We start from the raw sequence: 20,477 nt of genomic DNA on the forward strand, positions 1-20,477 counted from the left end.
TTCCAGAAGGCCTTTGACACGGTGCCGCATCAGAGACTGTTAAATAAGTAAAGAACCCATGGTGTTTAGGGTAAGATCATGGCATGTATAGAGGATTGGCTGATTGACAGAGAGTGGGGTTAAAGGGGTCTTTTCAGGATTGGTAGTCGGTGACCAGTGGTATCCCTCAGGGGTCGGTGCTGGAACCACAAATTTTCACAATATACATTAATGCATGTCGGAAGGAACTGAAGGCACGGTTGCTAGATTTGCAGATGATGCAAAGATCTGTAGAGGGGCAGGTAATATTGTTGATGCAGGCGGGCTTCAGAAGGACTTTGGCAGACTCGGAGAGTGGGCAAAGAAGTGTCAGATGGAATACAATGTGCAAAGGTGTGAGATTATGAACTTTGGAACGAGAAATGGAGGCATACACAACTTTCTAAATCGAAAGATGCTTAGCAAATCAGAAGCACAAGGGACTTGGGAGTCATTGTTCATGACTCTCTTAAGGTTAACGTGAGGTTCAGTCGGCAGTTAGGAAGGCAAATGCAATGTTAGCATTCATGTTGAGAGGGCTAGAATACAAGACCAGGGATGTACTTCTGAGGTTGTATAAGGCTCTGGTCAGACCCCATTTGGAATATTGTGAGCAGTTTTGGGCCCCGTATCTAAGGAAGAATGTGTTGGCCTTGGAAAGGGTCCAGAGGAGGTTCACAAGAATGATCCCTGGAATGAAGAGCTTGTCGTATGAGGAGCGGTTGAGGACTCTGGGTCTGTACTCATTGGAGTTTAGAAGGATGAAGAGGGATCTTATTGAAACTTACAGTATACTGCGTGGCCTAGATAGAGTGGATGTGGAGAGAATGTTTCCAATTGTTAGAAAAACTAGAAGCAGAGGACACAATCTCAGACTCAAGGGACGATCCTTTAAAACAGAGATGAGGAGGAATGTCTTCAGCCAAAGGGTGGTGAATCTGTGGAACTCTTTGTCACAGAAGGCTGTGGAGGCCAAATCACTTAGTGTCTTTGTAACAGATATAGATAGGTTTTTGATTAATAAGGGGATTTGGGGTTATGGGGAGAAGGCAGGAGAATGGGGATGAGAAAAATATTAGTCATGATTGAATGGCAGAGCCGATTGGCCGAGTGGCCTAATTCTGCTCCTATGGCTTCTATTCTTACGGTCTTCTTACGACTGAAGTCAGGGCCACCAGACGCTGGTCATTGAGGCACGTTGCCTGGTTCTTCTTTGGCACCAGTATGATGGTGGTCTTCTTGAAGCAGGTGGGGACTCGGAGCAGAGTAGGGACAGGTTAAGGATATCTGCAAACACATCTACCAGCTGGTCCATGCAGTACCTGAGTGCCCGGCTAGGGATCCCGTCCGGACCCGTCGACTTCCGAGGGTTCACTTTCAGGAAGGTCGATCTGATTTCGGAAGCTGTGATGGTGGGTCTGCGTGTGTTGTGGGCTGTTGGGGCACTCGACAGCAGATCGTTGGTTTCCTGCTCGAACCAAGCATAGAATGCATTGAATTCATCAGGATGCGCTGCTTCTGGAGCTACTGTTCGTCTTTGCTTTATAGCCCGTTATGTTGTTTACGCCTTGCCACAACTGCCGAGAGTCTGTAACGCTAGTCTGTGACTCGAGCTTGGTCTCATATTCTCCCTTGGCATCTTGGATGGCTTTGCGGAGGTCGTACCTGGATTTCTTGTATAGGCCAGGGTCGCCTGACTTGAATACCTCAGACCTGTCCTTCAGTAGGAAGTCAATCTCGCGATTGAGTCATGGTTTCCGGTTGGGGAACATACATATTGCTTTCTTTGGCACGCAATCGTCCACACATTTGCTGATGAAGTCTGTGATGGTAGTGGAATACCCATTTAGGTCGGTCGCTGAGTTCTTAAATATGGACCAGTCTCTAGGCAGTCCATTGGAGCTCTTCTGTCACCTCGGACCAGCACTGCATGACCTTCTTAGTTGGATTATCCCACTTGAGTTTCTGTTTGCATGCCGGGAGAGGGAGCGCTGTCTTATGGTCTGATTTTTCAAAGTGCGGTCGGGGGATGGAACGGTAGGTGCACTTGATTTTTGAGTAGCAGTGGTCAAGAGTGTTGTCGCCCCTGGTGGGACAGCACATGTGCTGGTGGAACTTTGTCAGTACACTCTTGATGTTGGCCTTGTTGAACTCCCTGGCAACGATGAACAAGGCCTCCAGGTGTTCTGTTTCGTAGTTGTTTATAACTGTGTATACTTCGTCCAGCGCCTTCTTCACTTCTGCCTGGGGTAGGATGTAGACAGCTGAGAGTGAACTCACGTGGAAGATAGTATGGGCGGCACTTCACGGTCAGATAATCCAGGTCCGGGGAGCAGTAGGTCACCAGGGTCCCCAGATCCAAGCACCAGGAAGAGTTGATGAGGAGGCAAACCCCGCCACCCTTCGCTTTGCCTGATGACGCGGTGCGGTCCGCCCGATGAATTGCATGGCACAGTCTGGTGAGGTGGGGCTGAGCCATGTCGCTGTGAAACAGAGCACACAGCAGTCTCTTAGTTCCCTCTGAGAGGTAAGTTTGGCGTTAAGTTCATCCGGCTTGTTTTCGACCGCATTTTTGCCAGGAGTACTCTGGGGAGAGGCGTCTTGAAACCGCGTTACTTCAGCCTCACATGCAGACCGCCCTGTTTCCCTCACCTCCTCAGTCGGCAGTTGCGGCTGGCTGGTCCTGGGATCTGAATGGTAGAAGTCAGCCCTTGTGGATGGTAAGTGGTTGCGTTTGGCCAGGGCCAGGGCGCTGGCAGGCACCAGAGCGCTGGCTACATTTCTGGGGTTGTGTCTGGCCCCAGTTGTGGTTGTGGTTTTGGATTGCATGTTTGAAATCCAGACGGGTCCCGGCATTCTGCGAGCACGGGAATACCTTGTGGTGCGTTCAGGTCCTCATGCGGGGTCTCCGGTGTTTCGGGGATCCTGGGTCGCAGGCAGAGGCTTCCTGAGGCAGGTTGGGCTGGGTCCCGTATTCAGTTCCCTCCTTGGGTGCTCCTGGGGTCGGGTCTTGGAGTAGGCCCGGTCGGGCCTCCACGTGGATCTTTCTTTTCTCCATCTCCAGGTAGGTTGGGTTACTGCGCGGGCCTCTCCAGGACGGGTCGCTGGGCGGGCCTCTCCGGGTCCGGTTGTGCCGGGTCTCATGATTGTGGGCTGGGTTGGGAGCTCCGGGGACTGGGCCGGGCAGTCCAGAGGCTGGCATCGGTTCTTAGGCCGGGTCGTGCTCTCCGAGGTCTGGGTCGGGTCCAAATCGAGATTGGGGCCTCACCTCCGGTTTGTGCCTCATCCGCTTCCAGGTCGTGGAAGTCAGGTCGGGTCAAAAGGTCTCCACGTCACGTGCCTCGGATGATGTTCAAACCTTCAAGAAAAGATAATAAAGAAAGCTCAGTAATAATGTTAGTCTTAGAATTAAATTTTAAAAGATTAGAACGATTGTAAGATAAGTGAAAAGAGGATCTGTTCTGGAGAGCTCACAGAGAGTCACCACGCTCCGGTGCCAGATTGCTTTTACAATTTTATTAAAGCTCACATGGTCAAACCCTTCCGTTGTCTAGTTCTTTTGTACTGCAATTTACGGTAGGCCAACGACTAGTGTGGAATCTCTCCCCTAGCTATGGGTGGTAATTTAAAGGTGCTCACCCAAATTGAAGCCACATAGTCACCGGCCGTCCAGTGCAGTATCATGTCAGGCTCACCAAATTGTTAGTGCAGTTAAATGAGTCGAGTTCTTCAGACCGTATGAAACTTTAACAAAACGCCTTTTAATGCCACATGCATATGGGAGAACTGAACTTGGCCATCTGTAACTGTAACTTGGTCCAAATGACTCTGCCCCCACAAAGTTGTCTTACACATCTTATACTGTTTGGATCGTAGAGACTGATTCAAAGAAATACAAAGTGATTCAAAGTGGTCTGACATACTCCAGTTCTAATTATTCAGTGGACACCTCTTGTCCATCTGCTTTGCAATGCAAAGAAATGTCCTTTAGACCAGTGCTACTCAAGGTGTGGTACGCGTACCGGCACCGGTACGCGAGCCATCGTCTGCCGGTACGTGGAGTGTTCCCAGAAAAGAAAGAGACAGTAGTGATATTGGCACATAGAAAAAAAAAACTGCCGGTCCGCCACATCAGATAGTTTGAGAGTCACTGCTTTAGACAATCAGCCAGTAATGAGGTGGTGAGTGCCCTATTTCTATGATACCTGGATAGGGGTGGGTGCACAATACCGCTTTCAGACATGCTGGAGCCAGGCTGAACGTTTTCGATTTGGAGGCAATTAAATGTGTGCAGCATTCTAATTTGCATTTGTTTTAGAGATTGTCAGGTTAACCCTTTTGTAGAAGCCAGGTATTTCTAATACACCTAATATAGGTAAAAGATAGCTGTTTAAGCGTAAATATTAAGCCCCAGTTTTAAAATTAAGGATTAAAAAACACATATTCTGCAAATTCATTGACACAGTTTTAAAGTAACAAGTAAAGTCTGATAAGACAAACACTTTTAATTACATTTCTCCAAGGACAAGGGCTGAATCCATGGCGCGAGGTGACAGGAGTGAAGGTTCTGCTGTTCCCATGCCACTCGTGATTAGGGTGAATCACATTCCATAACTTATACAAGCTGAAACATTTTAGACTATTTTGCCTTGTTTTTAATAAATGGACAGTTAGAACATCGAATCAAATATACTTGATTCCAACATTCTCAAAACAACAATTTTATAAAGCAGCATAATTCACTTTACTAGATTGAAATAGAAAGTTTGAATTATATTTTTCGAGCCATGTACAGCATGGCATGATGAGATTGCATGAGGTCTCCATTGTTGCAGTAGTCAGGTCAGCATAAAACCAGTTTTTGCTGGCTTTGATAAAGCACAATATCGCATTCTTTAACATGCACAAGTACGCAGATAGGCAACAATTAGAAGTAATGTTACATATTGAAGATGGACGGCTTGCCATCAAATCAAATGTGTTTGAGTCTACCCAAACCAATTAGGATTATATTAGGGTGCGGTCAGATGACTTAAGACAGATATCAAACCGTATAACAGAGAGTTTTTGTTCTGCCATTTTAGGTTTAGTTTTAGGTTAGTTTTTGTATAGTTTTTGGGGGAATTCGTTTTTAGTTTTTGAGGATAGTTTTTTGGGATAGTGGGGTAGGTAGCTTCAGTTATTATTTGGTAGGTTTTGTTGGTAGGTTACAAGCATCTATACTTTGATCTGAACTATTCACTGTCTCTCTGTATTCATACTTCATTTTCAGACTTTGACTTCAGACTTTGACTTTTAAAAGTTATGTTTCGAGCTGTTTGCCTGAGATGATAATTCCTGTGATTGTTTAAAAGCTTCAAATTGTCTACAAATTGCCTTTTAAATGACTTTCAAGTTGTAATCAATAGAAGACAAATAAAACAATTCTTATTTGCACCTGACAAGTTTTTACTTGAATTTCCACTGAGTTCCAGTAATCGCAAGTGCAGCTTGAATTGAATGGTTTTTCAAAATCCCTCACCAACTGACACAGTCAAATCCTACACCTTTCCAGGCATTCCTTTCCCTGCTATCCCATGTGTACCTCAGATTCTCCATTTTCCCTACTACACCAAGATCCTAGCGAAAAGGATTGCGTACCAAAGGTGGTAGCAGAAGACCAAACGGGCTTTGTCGAGGGTAGACAGCTAATGTCGAACATCAGGCTAAACATAATCATGACCCCACCCGGGGAGAGAACAGCAGAGGTGATCTTCTTCCCAGATGCAGAAAAGGCCTTCGACAGAGTCGAATGGAAGTACCTCATCGAGGTACTGGAGTGGTTCGGGCTTCCAGTTTGTGCCTCATCCGCTTCCAGGTCGTGGAAGTCAGGTCAGGTCGGGTCAAAAGGTCTCCACGTACCTCGGATGATGTTCAAACCTGCAAGAAAAGATTAAAAACCCAAAGTGGTTCGGGCCTGGTTGAAACTCCTGGACAACGCTCCCACAGCGAGAGAATGGACAAATACCACCAGCTCTAAGTACTTCCAGCTGCACAGAGCCACAAGGCAGGGATGCCCATTGTCCCCGCTGTTGTTCATTCTGGCAATCGTACCACTGGCAATCATGCTCAAAACAGCAAAGAACTGGAGGGGGATGCGGAGAGGAGACAGAGAGTACAGAGTCTTCCTTCATGTGGATGACCTGCTCCTCTACATCTCAGACCCGCAAAGCATGGAAGGAAGAGTTTGGAGCCTTCTCGAGCTCCAAACTTAACCTGAGCAAAATCAAAATCTTCCTGGTGAAGTTGGAGGGAATGCCATTTAAACAGGCCCAACACAAATTCTGCTACCTGGGGATCCAAATCGCTCATGACTGGACAGGGATCCACAAGTGGAACGTGACCAGCCTGATTAATAAGTAAAAAAGGTGGAACACACTCTCACTCACCCTGGCCACGGCGGCACTTCCATCCCCACTGAATAAATGCTCAACGCGCCCAGTGGTGGTCGCTGTTCTGTGGTCGTGGAACCAACTCCGACAGCACTTTGGGCCAAATGTTTGACAAGGCAACAAGGCAATCTGCAACAACCACAGGTTCACGCGGTGACAATGGATGCCACCTTCAAAAGGTAAAGACAGGATGGGGGGGACACTCATAGTTCATGACTTCTACACTGACAACAGACTGACAAGGTTCGAGGAACCGTCAGAGAAGTTCCAGCTGACAGGGGGAACAAACTAAGATACATAAAGGTCAAAAACAAGGACGCCCCCACAACCACCATAACAATCACTGCTAGAGGACCGACTAGATGTGGACATCCGATGGAAAGGGAACTGTGGTGACATGTATGGGCGACAGCTTAAGAGGGCTAACACCCAAGTGGGCGAGACGCGAGAAAAGTGGGAGGAAAACTTGGGGTTTGAAAAATAGGGTGGTGACTCAGGAGCAAAGCATTGCAGAGGGTCAACTACACCTCCACATGTGGAAGGCTAATCCTAACGCAGCTAAAAGTGGTATATAGAGCCCACTTAATCAGAACCTGAATGTGTAGGTTCTTCACAGAGCTGGAGGACAAATGAGAATGGTGCCAAGGAGGCCTGCCCCAGACTTGCCGGGTTTTGGACAGTTTTCTTTGAGGCAATGACCAAGGTGGTGGGATGAGGGTGGAACCATGCCCGAGTGTGGCAATCTTCGGGGTCTCAGAACAGCCATTCATGGGAAGGAGGTGCCGACACCCTTGCCTCTGCCTCCCTAATCACCCGCTAGGGAATCCTGCTCGGCTGGCGGTCAGCAGTACCACCCAAAACTGCAGATTGGCTGTTCAATCTATCACTATTTATCCAAATGGAGAAAATCAAATTCGCCACCTGGGGATCGGAATAGGGCTTCCACAAAATGCCATTCACTCGGTTGTTCCAAGACCTGTTTGTAGCCAGCAGCCAATAAGCCAATGAAAAGGAGAGGGTGGCACGGTGCAGCAAGGGGGTGGTAGGAGAGTGGCGAGGAGGGAAGAGACATGGAACCCAAACATGTCTAACAAATAGCAATATATACGGTATCTCACCAATGAAACTGGAGCAGGACACAAGAGCAGGCGAGGGAAGGAGGCACGCCAAACGGCCGGGGTGGGGGCGGGAAGAGAAGGGAAAGAGGGGAGCAAGGGACCCAGCCAGAATCAAAAGCCAAATGGAAAATGTCAAACTGGAAACTGTAACCATTATAATGTAAGACGCCTGATATAAATAACAGAAGGAGACCGATGTGTAAATAGTTCTCCTTATTTTTTCTTTAGTCTTCAAATGTATGTCCGTGATTGTTCTTACTCTGTATGCTACAGAAACCTTAATAAAAATATTTTTTTAAATGATCATTCCTCTTGGGAGTACACAAATGTGTATTGTGTACTTCCGATGGGATGGGATGAAAACTTGGAGTCAGGCAGTTTAAATTGAAAATAACCCACTAAAACAGGAGAAAACACCCCCTTTCACACCGTCCTCGAACACCAACAAGACGAGTCATGCCAAGCGACAGCAATTCCAGAGGTGGAAAAGGCAACAGAGGCAACAACAAAAGCTGGGATAGGAAAGATGACGAGACAGTGAGCATGAGGGGCAGTGATGCCCCGGCCACATCTGAGGAAGGCAGGTCACCAGGTCAAATGCAGATCTCCCCTACCCCCACTCCAACCAGCAGATGGAGGGAAGTCCTCACACAGGAGCTCCAAGAAGTCAAGGAGGCCATAATGGTGGACATGAGGGCAATGGTGAAGGTGGCTGTGACGGAAGCACTGAATCCTGAGGCAATGAGATGGCTGGAGACACAGGATTCTACAATCAAGGAGTTGGAGAAAGCCTCGACTGTTTAGAGCGACCAGATCACTGCATTAGAAACAGAAGTAGAAAGGTTGGTGGTGGCGCACACTAAAGCTGAAGATTGAGGATCAGGAAAGTTGGTCCTGATCCCAGAACCTCCACATAGTGGGCTAATGGAGGGGACCAAGAGCAGGATCCCCATGGATTACATGGCCCAAATGCTTGGTAAACTGGTGCAATGAGACGGCTTCCCAAAACCCTGACGTTTTGACAGAGCCCACAGGTCACTCCGGCCAAAGCCCAAAGCCGGGGAACAGCCGAGGGCCATCATTGCAAAGCTGCACTGCCACCAGGACCGAGAAAGAATCTTGAACTGGGCCACGCAGACAAAATCCTGCAACTGGGAGGGATATCCAATCCGGGTGTACCAAGACATTGGGGCAGACTCGACCAAGTGCCAGGCAGAGTTCAACAGGGCCAAGGTAGGCCTTAAGAACAGTGTAACATTTGGAATACTGTACTCAGCCAAGCTCTCGATGACTTTCCAGGGAAGGGAATCCTATTTCACTGCACCGGCAGATGTGGACAAATTGTCCACAAACACGGGCTGGGAAGACAGCAACAAAACCATCACTGAGCCAGATGCCCCACCGTCTGGGACAATGTGAAACTGTTTTGCATGGGACTGTACCGCCCCGATTTGAATGGTAGAACTGAGACTCAGAGATGAGGAGTGGGTGGGGGGGGGGGGGGGGGGGGGGGGGGGGTGCATGGAGGGTGAGACAGTAGAATGCAGGGAGGTGGTGGAGAGGAGGTAGGGGGCAATTAAAGAAACACAGCAGTCAGGGAGCAGGTATAGATCGGCCCCAGGAGGGGAGCTACCACACCAGCGAGTAAGCTAGCTCGAGCAAGTACAAGTGAAGGCGGGGCTGCTGTGCATCTCAGACCCACAAACATGGGGACAAAGCCAGATGCCTAGTGGCTCACCAGCTGAGGAAGCAGACAGCCACTGGGGAAATAGCACAGTTTAGGGACAACAACGGCAGACTAGTAAACGAGCCCGAAAAAATCAACGGAGCCTTGGAGGACTTCTACCAAGGGCTGTACACATTCACACATCCGAGCCCCCCCGGGAAGGACTCAGGGATAAAACAATTCCTCGATGGACTGGATATGTTGGTCATGGGGGATGATAGAAAACGGGGCCTGGGAGCACCATTAGAACTGCGAGAGGTCATGGAGAGTATCAACTCCATACAAGCGGGGAAGGTGATTGGGCCAGTTGGATTGCCAGTGGACTTCTACAAAACGTTTCTGACAGCACTTGCTCCGTGCCTGCGGGAGATGTTTGCAGACTCGCTGGTTCGGGGCTCCCTGACCACCAACACTGGCACAAGCCTCCAATTCGCCCATGCCCAAAAAATTGTGTTGCTCAACGTAGGTGCAAAGATCCTGGCAAAACCCCTGGCCAGGCAGCTGGAGGGCTGCGTGCCGATGGTAGTCGTGGAGGACCATACAGGTTTTGTCAAGGGCAGACAGCTGACATCAAACATCAGGTGCCTGCTGAATGTGATAATGACCCCATCCAGGGAGAGAACACCAGAAGTGATCATCTCTCTGGACGTAGTAAAGACCTTCGACAGAGTCATGTGAGAATACCTCAGAGGTACTGGAACGCTATGGGCTTGGGCCAGGGTTCACCTCCTGTGTGAAACTACTTGCTTGAGCCATCAGAACAGCGAAAGGCTGGAGAGAAATACAGAGGGGGAGCAGTATGGTTTCACTCTATGCAGATAGGAACGGAGGTTCAATTCCCGGTTGCCCCTGCAGCATCTGGCTGTGCTAGCCTGGCAGCTCCCCATGGTCTGCACCATCATGCCTATGCCCATGGCGATGTTCCTCAGTGACTGGAACATGCTCTGCAGAGCCTAGGCAAAGCCCACCAGTGACTCGGACAAGCTCCGCACCTTGTCTCAGGCTGCACTGGCTGCCCTGTGGCTGAGCCTCTGGGATCCTCGGGGGAATAGGACATCTCTCCTGGCCTCCGCTGCGTCTAGGAGCCTCCTCAGATTTGCATCCCCAAATCTTGGGGCTGGTCTGTGGGGTGCCATTGTTGCGGGTTGGCTGAGTAAATGCAGCTTAAGTGCTGCTCGATGTTGTTACCGGAGGGCTGGTGAGCGCAGTGCCAGTGAATAGGTTGGCAAACCTTAATTTGTAGTGTGAAGCCGGTCGTGCTTCACTAAATGGATCACTTAATATTGAATAGCGTTGCCAGACTCGCTGAGCTGCGGGACGGGAAGCTCGTGGCAGTTCTAACTCATTACCACACTCAAAAATCTTTCTGGAGAATCGGGTCCTGAGTTCAGCTCCCCAGTGCTAACAAAATTCCAAGGGTGGGCTAAACCAGTGAGAAACTCCCCAGGGTTCAAAAAAGTGACTCAATATCATTGAATTTATCGACAAATACATGAAGAGGATGGGAATAGAAGGATACAAACCCCAGAAGTGTAGAACATTTTAGTTTAGATGGGCAGCATGGTCGGTGCACGCTTGAAGGGCCTGTTCCTGTGCTGTACCTTTCTTTGTTCTAATTGTTGTGGGAAACTCGCCAGCAGAGTCGGTGGGAAACTCCCTGAAAAACCCGCCACAAATGAATTGAGAAAGCTTTGGTAGAATTGCGCCAGAGTGTCAGTGAGCAGGTTACTGCTGAGTAAGTGCCACCGGGTAGCACTTTGTTGACAACTTGCATCACTTTGCTGATGATTGAGCACAGTAAGAAGTCTTACAACATCAGGTTGAAGTCCAACAGGTTTGTTAACCTGGTGTTGTAAGACTTCTTACTGTTATCACTTCAGTCCAACGCCGGTATCTCCACATCTTGATGATTGAGAGTAGACTGATGGGGCAGTAATTGTTTGGGTTGCATTTGTCTTGCTTTGAGGATGATTCATACTTGAGCATGTTTTTCTTGGTAAATGTCAGTGTTGTCTCTGTATTGGAACAGTTTGGCTCGGGGTATGGCTTTTATTGAATTCCATGTGATTCCAGATCCATAGAAATGTGGTTGACTCTCAAATGCCCTCTGAAATGAAATAAAAAATGAAATGAAAATCGCTTATTGTCACAAGTAGGCTTAAATTAAGTTACTGTGAAAAGCCCCTAGTCGCCACATTCCAGCGCCTGTTCAGGGAGGCTGGTCTGGGAATGACCTAGCAAACAACTCAGTTCAAGGGTAATTAGGGATGGGCTATAAATCCTGGCCCAGCCAGGTTGTCTCCTGAATGAAAAAAAATAGGTGGAACTGTCCCACCACACAGTGATGTGAGAGAACCCATGAAGAGTCAATGCAGTGTTGGACACAGCAGTCTGCAGAAGCTTGGCGACTGCCTTGACCGTCACCATACCGAGTTTCTATTCGTTCATACTTACTGTTGAACGACCTAAGACTATAAATACGAAGACCCACGGAACTGCTAACATGTTTCCGCTATTGTTATTAACAATCTGTAAATTGATTTACATGTATCGATATTGCTCTCCATTCCATGTGACCCGAACTGGTGCCGATTTTGTACATCCCGGCCTCAACACAGTATCAGATGTTATGCGCCAAAACTAATGTCTGACTCCATTTCCCTCGAACTAATTGCAGTATGGCCGGCACTTTTAATCTCAATAATACAATAGTTTAGACACAATTACAGTGCCTTGGTGCGATAGACAAATTTAAAGACTCACCAAGTCTTTGATACGCTTCAACTGTGAGTTGGCGCAGAATACCTGAGGGTTTAGGTGGCTAAGTAAATAGCCAGAATATTATTGCAATGTTAGATTAAATACGTTACGTGCAGCGCAGTTTAAAAAAAAAACGTGGCGTTCACACACTTAATTTTTTGGCAGTTAGCACAATCTACTGGCAAATGCAACGGGACACATTTGCACAGGATGACCACGTATCTCTCGTTACGAAGGACCCCAGAGATGGCTGGGACCAGGTCAAGCTTGGTGAGTAAATTAATCTTCATTATTAACCCATAACTCAGAGAATGGTAATAATCGGGGTCTCGATGCGCCAGTCCTTTCATTTAATGTGGACCGCCTTCTCCACATCGAGAACACATTATTGATTTGCAACGTTTTAAGTCTTAGCTGGTTTTACAAAAAGGACACAAACATTCATTTTGAAATAATTAATTCCACCCGTTAATGAATAGGAAACGGATTCTGGTTGGGGAGTTAAACGTTGTCTCGCGTGGTCGTGGAGAGTACGTGGCATATTCTCAGGATTCAGTTCACTGGCGCGCCCTTTGTTAGGTTTGGGTGCCACAAGCTCAAGGTCTCTTATTTCCATGTACAAAGCACTCCAGACCCGAGACTATTGTTATTGAGCAGAGCGGTGTTCGAAAATGTTCTTGTCGAACTATTCTGATCATAATCAAAAAACAGAATTTGGTATGTACATATCAGTTTGTACTGGAAACAACATCAAAGTCACTGCCCTTTCAAATTGTTACCATAAAAAAAATGTAAACTTCATTCGATCTATTTGAGTGTTTCGAGCTAGTTATGGTAAATACTTCCAAAAAGCTTTAGTGGTAGAAATACACTCTTAACAGCTGTGGAATATTTACAGAATTTGTTTATTTATGGATTTTCTGCATTGACTGCCCCAATCCTCTCGTTTTTGTGCATTAATGGGTTATTTGTAAGACCATCTGCGGGATTCTCCGTCGGGGGACCCTGTGCTTTGCTGTCACCGCAGCCATGCCTGTGGATTTCCGAAGGGCCTGGGGGTGGTCACAATCGAAAACCCCATTGGCTGGCTGTGGGAATGGAGCTGCCGGCATGGTGCGCAGCGGGGACGGTGAATCCCGCCCAATGTCTATGTACAGAATTACGTCAAAACATAGGAAATGGAGCAGGTCATTTGGCCCTTCGTGCTTGTTCCACCATTCAATATGATCATGGCTAATCCTCTCTCAGTAACATATTCCTTCATTCTCTCCATACCTCTTGACATCTTTTAGAGCGGGGTGGGCAAACTTTTCCGTTCAAGGGCCACATTCAGAAATTCACAATTTTAAAGGGCCGCATAGTATATTAAGTAAAATAATTAATATTTTAAATAGCCAAAATAAAAGGTCTTTAAAGAAAAAAAAAGCACATTTATTTGAAAAACAAAGTAACTCAGTAAGTAACAGAACAATGTCAATGAGAATGATGCATCTGACTGCAGTCATTTACCAGTTTGTTGAAATCTGGTGTCAAGTTGCTTGTGCTGATCCTTAACACTGACAGAAGCACAGCCTAGCCGAGTCAACGATAAAAACGCGCGTAGTGGGGTGGATGAGTGGGGCTGCCTTATTGGTCGGTTTAGTTGGGTGTGCAACCAATAGGAGTCCAGGTTACAAACAATAATAAGGCTTATTGTTTGTAACCTAGACTCCTATTGGTCGCACACCCAACTAAACCGACCAATAAGGCAGCCCCACTCATCCACCCCACTACGCGCGTTTTTATGCGGCCCGCCAATGAGGTGCCCGGAATCATAACCGGCATTTTTGAAAAGCCGCATTTACTTCAGCGGCTTTTCCCCGGCAGCTTTCCAAAAATGCCGGTTATGATTCCGGGCACCTCATTGGCGGGCCGCATAAAAACCTTTGTCGGGCCGTAGTTTGCCCACCTCTGTTTTAGAGTCTTGAAATTATCAATTTCCTTAAATGTATTCAGTGACTAGGCCTTCAAAGCCTTCTGTGGTATGATTCTGCAGTAAGACATCCATGCTTCTGTACTTGCCACGCGAGGGAAATTGGGTCCAGAAATGAGACCCCAATGTAGCAGGCAATTTAGGAGTTAAACAGACTGAGGGAAAAAAAGCTGCTCGTAGAGTCAGAGATCTACACCCACACCTGGCTGAGTTACATTGTCCCAGTCAGACTTAAACTCGTTAGTGGGCATACACAGGAGCACCCAGTACAATTTAGCACCCTGGACTTGTTCAATTTCTCAGGGGAGGGGGTCAGCGATAACCCCCTGCTTCCTGGGTTCTTCGCAGGTTATAGTTTGGATGATCCTCTGCCCCATCTGCTATCTTCAGGCACCTCTGCCATCATCCCGGACCTGTTTTCGGAGTTATTTTCGGGGCCTCCAGTGACCAGATGACAGGGGCGGAGCAGGCATCTGCACCACTGCCTCCCGCTGGCACGGGGCCCCGGAAAGAGCCTGTGGAGATCCCGCCTGTCGATGATCCCGGTGGCGGGATCAAGGCAGCCCTGGGTTGGTTGGTAGACCTGTGTTGCCCGCCGCATTCAGTGTGGTGGAGGATTCGGGCCCGGAGGGCGACTGTCCGAAGGCTGTCAGCCACCCAGTGTCGGGAGCACAGGGTGCACGAGGTGCTCTGTAGCAGGGTGGGGGGCTCATTCATGCCTGACACTGTTGCCCCTCACCCGGTGACTCTCGGAATCTGGTGCATCATAATTGAAGGTTCTTTTATTTTTCTGACTCCGTAGATAGTTCAGGCAGTACCCTATTGCTCCCCCCCCCTCCACAACACCCCGACTCCCTCCCTTCCCACCACCCTCCTTTCCCCTCTCTCCCCACCACCCCCTTCCTTTCCCTTCTGTTGATACAGAGGCAACGGTATCTGGTCTCTCCAGCGCAAAGTGTAGAGCTTGTACCATTTGTTTTTTGTAGAAATGTGTTGTGAACTGTTTTAATAATCAGAGTATCCACCCCCCCCTCCCCCCGTACATTGGTACTGAGGCGGGGGGGGGGGGGGGGGGGGGGGGAATATCCTGTTTCTCCAACACAAAATTAGTTTGTACCATTTGGCCTTGTATACATTATTTACTGGAGGAAAGCAAATTACTGCGGATGCTGGAATCTGAAACGAAAGGGAAAATGCTGGAAAATCTCAGCAAGTCTGGCAGCATCTTGTAGGGAGAGAAAAGAGCTAACGTTTCGAGTACGATGACTCTTTGTCAAAGCTGTTATTTACTGTTTTATATATTATTTACTGTTTTAATAAAAAGATGTGTCTCAGATCCATTGTTCTTTGGGACCATCCTGCTGACCAGCTATTAGCCCATTATAGAGTCTGATAGTTTCTTTGCCCATCAATGCTTATCAATAGGATGTCTCTGTTCTTTTGTAAAAACAGGAGTGGGCAATCAGCAAAGATAAAATGATAAGTTCAAGTCTGGAAACCCCAGAGAACCTTTGTTTGAGGAGCTGGGTGGAGCTGAGAGAGAGAGAGATGGAATGCTGTTTTGAACAGTTACAGGGAGGCCTGTAGCCTCTCGGACTCCTCCAGTCAGCTTTGGACCTGTTGAAGTGTCACTGACATCTCGCTCTGAATGTCCCAGCTGCACGCTATTGTCTCCGTCAGCTATGGGTAGCCCTGTACCAGAGGCCCTGTACCAGAGCACCCAGCTGGATCCAGGGATCTAGCAGACCTCCAACTACTGTTTCGCCTAGGGGTTCCATTTGATGTGCATCAGCAGTTGTGTGGTGCTCACTAGATCGTGCCCCAGAAGCCTGACAAACATTTCCCACCAAGGTGCGTGTATCTGTGTTGGTGGAGGGTGGGGATAACAGCTGCGATGCCTCAATCATGTCTATCTCGGAACTTTCTTCCAAGGTCTTCTTCTGGGAGGCTGGAGAGATGGGTTACCTGGGATGGGTCAGCCCTGTCAGCTGGAGGACCTGCGGGAGAATGGACATGTGGTCAGTGGAGGGATGGGCCAGTCAGTAAGGGAATAACAACTCCCGTTTGGGAGGTCCTCCGAATGGAGCCCAGTGGATCGTCACTTCTGTGACAGCTCTTGTAGCCATCTAAAATGGACACCAGTAACACAAAATGGAGAACTGCAAAGACTGCAGGGAAAAACGGACAGTAAAGAGCATACAGCTTGCAGAAGCTTGCAGCATTCAGACATTTGCAAAAACCGGTTTCCCCACAGCTGCAGAGTCCAGGCAGCGATGTTAATGGGAAAGCCATCTACATACTAATGAGGTGATACCGGGACAACCCTGGACACAATAGATACACTTAAGTATCGATTGATACTTTTCAATAGCTAAGCAGACAGGATGGCGCCAACGAAACTAGGACAATGAGTCCTAACAACTGCCCCAGCCATCAAGGAACGACCCTAGGATAGGGGGGTTCGAATCATATCGATTGGGAAAGACCCAATCGATCCCCAGCAGGTGAGAGAGCCCGCCTCAAGGGGCACTGACCTCTGGGGACCTATAAAAAGAAGGTCCCGCACATGGTTCGGCCTGTTTTGTCTCCGGCTCCTGCTGTCTCCTGTTGCCTCCTGTCTCCGGCCTCCGACTCCAGCCTCCAGATCCTGTCTTTTACACCAGCCGTTGAGCAGCAGCCATCGATAAGTAAGTGCCAAAACGACGATCGCTACGTGACCCAGGCATTGCTTATACTCTTGCCGACTATTAGCGAACAGAAGTTGCAGACCAGAAAGGAACAAAGGCCTTGTTCCCTGACCTTGCTTGTTCCTACTTAGATAAGTATTAGTCGTTTAATAGTAGAAGTAAGTTAGTTTTTTAGCGTGTGCATGAGTATTTATTATAATTGTTATAATACACTCTAATTGTTTTGGACTTACTAATCGGTGTATGACTTTATTGACTTGAACTTGACCTTAGCACTTGTGACGGTGTCTCTTACGGCACCTGGCGACTCCAGAGCATAGAAATAAGAAACAGAGCCAAACGAGTGTTTAGCACACTGCCTCTATTGGAGGAGTGTTAAACACACTAACTCAGAACGACCAACACTCTGTCCTCGGCCACCCCTGTCACATCCAGGGCCAGTTCCTTGAAGGTAGTGAGGATTTTTAAGTCTGGCACGCCTCCGGCCAGTCTAGGTCCTCTCCCGACGATTGTGCAAGAACTTGTCCTGTAGAGACAGATGGCTAGCCGCACGAGTGGTTCTCAGCTGTGGAAGGATTGTGAGAAGAAAGGGTTGTGGAGGGGTTGAAGGAGCACCAGACGTTGAATGTAAGCATGCCTTCTTTATCGCCTGCTGCATCTGCATGCTTACATTCAACGTCTGGTGCACAAGGACACCCAGGTCCTGCTGCACACACATTCAGATAGTAATCCACCTTCCTGGTTTTGCTTTCAAAGTGAATAACCTCACACTTATCCAAATTATACTGCATCTGCCATTGATTTTCCCACTTGCCCAATCTGTCCAGATCATGCAATAGGATTCCTGCATCCTCGTCACAGTTCACCCTCCCACCTAACTTGGTATCATCTGCAAACTTTGAGATATTCCATTTTGTTCCCTCATCCAAATCATTAATATGTATTGTGAATAGCTGGGGTCCCAGCACCGATCCCTGTGGCACCCAACTAGTTACTGCCTGCCAATTTGAAAAGGTCCCATTAATCCCCACTCTTTGTTTCCTCTCAGTTTTCTTTCCACCTCCATTTCCCCCATCCTATGCGATTTAATTTTACACAATAATCTCTTATGCTGGACTTTGTTAAACGCCTTCTGAAAGTCCAAATATCGACCACATTGACTGGCTCCCCCTTGTCAACTGGACTGGTTACATCTTCAAAGAATTCCAACAGATTTGTCAAGCATGATGTTCCCTTCATAAATCCATGCTGACTCTGACTGACCCTGCCACTGCTTTCAAAATGTTCCGCTATAAAGCCCTTGATAATGGATTCACGCATTTTCCCCACTACCGATGTTAGGCTTACTGGTCGATAATTCCCTGCTTTCTCTCTACCTCCCTTTTTGAATATCGGAGTGACGTGAGCTACCCTCCAATCTGCAGGGACAGTACCAGAATCTATAGAATCCCGGAAGATGACCACCAATGCGTCCACTATTTCCAGAGCCACCTCCATAAGCAGTCTGGGATGCAGATTCTCAGGCTCTGGGGATCTGCCTTCATTCCCATCAATTTTCCCAGCACCGTTTCTCTATTAATGTTGATCCCCCTCAGTTTTTCCCTCTCACTAAACCTTTCATTTTTCAGCATTTCTGCTGTCTGATTTGTGTCCTCTTTTGTCATTTTCCCTTCTACTGATGTTAGATTAACCAGTTTGTAATTTCCTGTTTACTCTCTCCTTTTATAAATAATATGATTACCCCACCCAAATCTGCTGGACTGTTCTGGAATCAATAGAATATTGGAAGATGACAACCACCACATCCACTATTTCCGTGACCAACTTCGCTAGTACTCTGTGATGTAGATTGTCAGGCCCTGGGTATCACTTTCAGTCCCTTTATTTTCTCCAGCACTATATTTTGAGTACTACTAATTTCCTTCAGTTTCTCCTTCTCACTCAACCCTTGTTCCCTCGCATTTCTGGGAAGTTATTTGTGTCTTCTGCCATGAAGACAGAACAAAAGTTTTGACAAAGAGTCATCGGACTCGAAACGTTAGCTCTTTTCTCTCACTACAGATGCTGCCAGACTTGCTGAGATTTTCCAGCATTTTCCCTTTCGTTTCAGATTCCAGCATCGGCAGTAATTTGCTTTTATTTTGAACAAAAGTATTTGTTTAATTGCTCTTGCCGTTCCTTTGGTTTCTATTATCAGTTCTCCTGTTTCACACTGAAAGTGACCTACATTTGTCTTGACTAGGAAAGAGGACCTGTTTGGGGAATGCCAGGAACTAGGACCAAAATTAAAGAACAGGTTGTCAAGGCTTATAATCTCTCCATTATTATCCGAGGCATGTGCAAATTGGCATAGGGATGAGAAAATTTGGGAATCAAAAAGGTGGCTCAAGCAGTGGTGAAGGATAAGAGGGGTTCCGTTTCATGGTGCACTGACATCAATATTGGACAGGAGAGATCTGTACAGGAGAGACTGTCTCCACCTGAACCGCTCTGGGACCAGTGGTCTGACGGAAAGAATAAATAGAGTGGTTACAAGAACTTCAAACTAGCACATGTGGGGCAGAAGTGAAGGCCTCAGGGGAACTCAACACAGTTCCAAAACAAAGTAACAGGACAGAGAGTAAAGAAATAGTCAGAAACCTAACTCGGTTTACTAGGATGTTGCCTGGTATGGAGGGCATTAGCTATGAGGAGAGGTGAGATGAATTTGGTCTGTTCTCACTTGAACAACGGAGGTTGAGAGGCAACCTGATAGAGGTCTACAAATTATGAGTGGCATGGACAGAGTGGATAGTGAGATGCAGGGATCATTGTTGTGAACCTCCTCTGGACCTTTTCCAAGGCCAGCACATCCTTCTTTCGATACGGGGCCAAAACTGCTCACAGTACTCCAATGGGGTCTGACCAGAGCCTTTTACAGGCTCACAAGTTTATCCCTGCTCTTTTATTTTAGCTCTCTCAACATGAATGTGAACATTGCATTTGCCTTCCAAATTGCTAACTTAACCTGTGCGTTAACCTTAAGAAAATCTTGAACCAGGACTCCCAAGTCCCTTTGTGCTTCTGGTTTCCTGATTTAGAAAATAGTATAGCCTCCATTCTTCTTACCAAAGTGCATAACCTCACACTTTTCCACATTGTATTCCATCTGCCACTTCTTTGCCCACTCTCCTGGCCTGTCCAAGACCTCCTGCAGCCCCCTCCTGCTTCCTCAATACTCCTGTCCCTCTGCATATATTTGTATAATTTGTAAACTTGGCAACAGTGCCTTAAGTTCCTTCTTCCAGATCGTTAATGTATATTGTGAAAAGGTGTATCCCAACACTGTCTCCTGAGGCACACCACCCGTCACTGGCTGCAATCCTAAAAAGAATCCTTTATCCCCACTCTCTGCCTTCTGCCAGTCAGACAATCCTCTGGGATTGACATCGTGGACTCTAACTTATTTAACAGTCTCCTATACGGCACCTTGTCAAAGGCCTTCCGAAAATCTAAATAAATCACACCCATGGTTCTCCTTTGTCTAACTTCCTTGTTACCTCCTCAAAGAATTCTATCAGATTTGTCAGACATGGCCACCGCTTAATGAAGCCGTGCTGAATCAGTCCTATTTTACCATGCACTTCCAAGTACTCTGCAACCTCAACTTTAATAATGGACTCTAAAATCTTATCAATGACCGATGTCAGGCTAACAGGCCTACAATTTTCCGTCTTCGGCTTCCCTCCCTTCTTAAACAGGGGTGCTACATTAGCCATTTTCCAG

General features: G+C 47.3%; 1 protein-coding gene and 1 long non-coding RNA gene across 6 annotated transcripts in view; one reads left to right on the forward strand and one right to left on the reverse strand.

Annotated features, from left to right (window-relative positions):
• Positions 1-2,336: 2,336 nt before the first annotated feature.
• Positions 2,337-12,170, reverse strand: LOC119977170. The gene is made up of 3 exons (XR_005463130.1): positions 12,057-12,170; positions 10,817-11,400; positions 2,337-3,376 (listed from the first exon to the last, which is right to left on the reverse strand). It is a non-coding gene; the product is annotated as an uncharacterized LOC119977170 (long non-coding RNA).
• Positions 12,171-12,177: 7 nt separating this feature from the next.
• Positions 12,178-20,477, forward strand: part of uggt2 (UDP-glucose glycoprotein glucosyltransferase 2) — a 625,263-nt gene continuing 616,963 nt past the window's right edge. For 2 of the 5 annotated variants that reach the window (XM_038817830.1, XM_038817832.1), the window contains exon 1: positions 12,178-12,323. Coding sequence is in view for 1 of the 5 variants with exons in the window: in XM_038817829.1 (XP_038673757.1) it covers positions 12,264-12,323 (60 nt within the window). In the remaining 4 variants the exon portion in view is untranslated. Of the gene's footprint in view, positions 12,324-12,750; positions 12,771-20,477 lie in introns of those variants that run through there. The other 3 variants (XM_038817829.1, XM_038817833.1, XM_038817831.1) reach the window with 3 other exon arrangements.

Source organism: Scyliorhinus canicula, chromosome 14 (assembly GCF_902713615.1).
Source record: "Scyliorhinus canicula chromosome 14, sScyCan1.1, whole genome shotgun sequence".
NCBI lineage: Eukaryota > Metazoa > Chordata > Chondrichthyes > Carcharhiniformes > Scyliorhinidae > Scyliorhinus > Scyliorhinus canicula.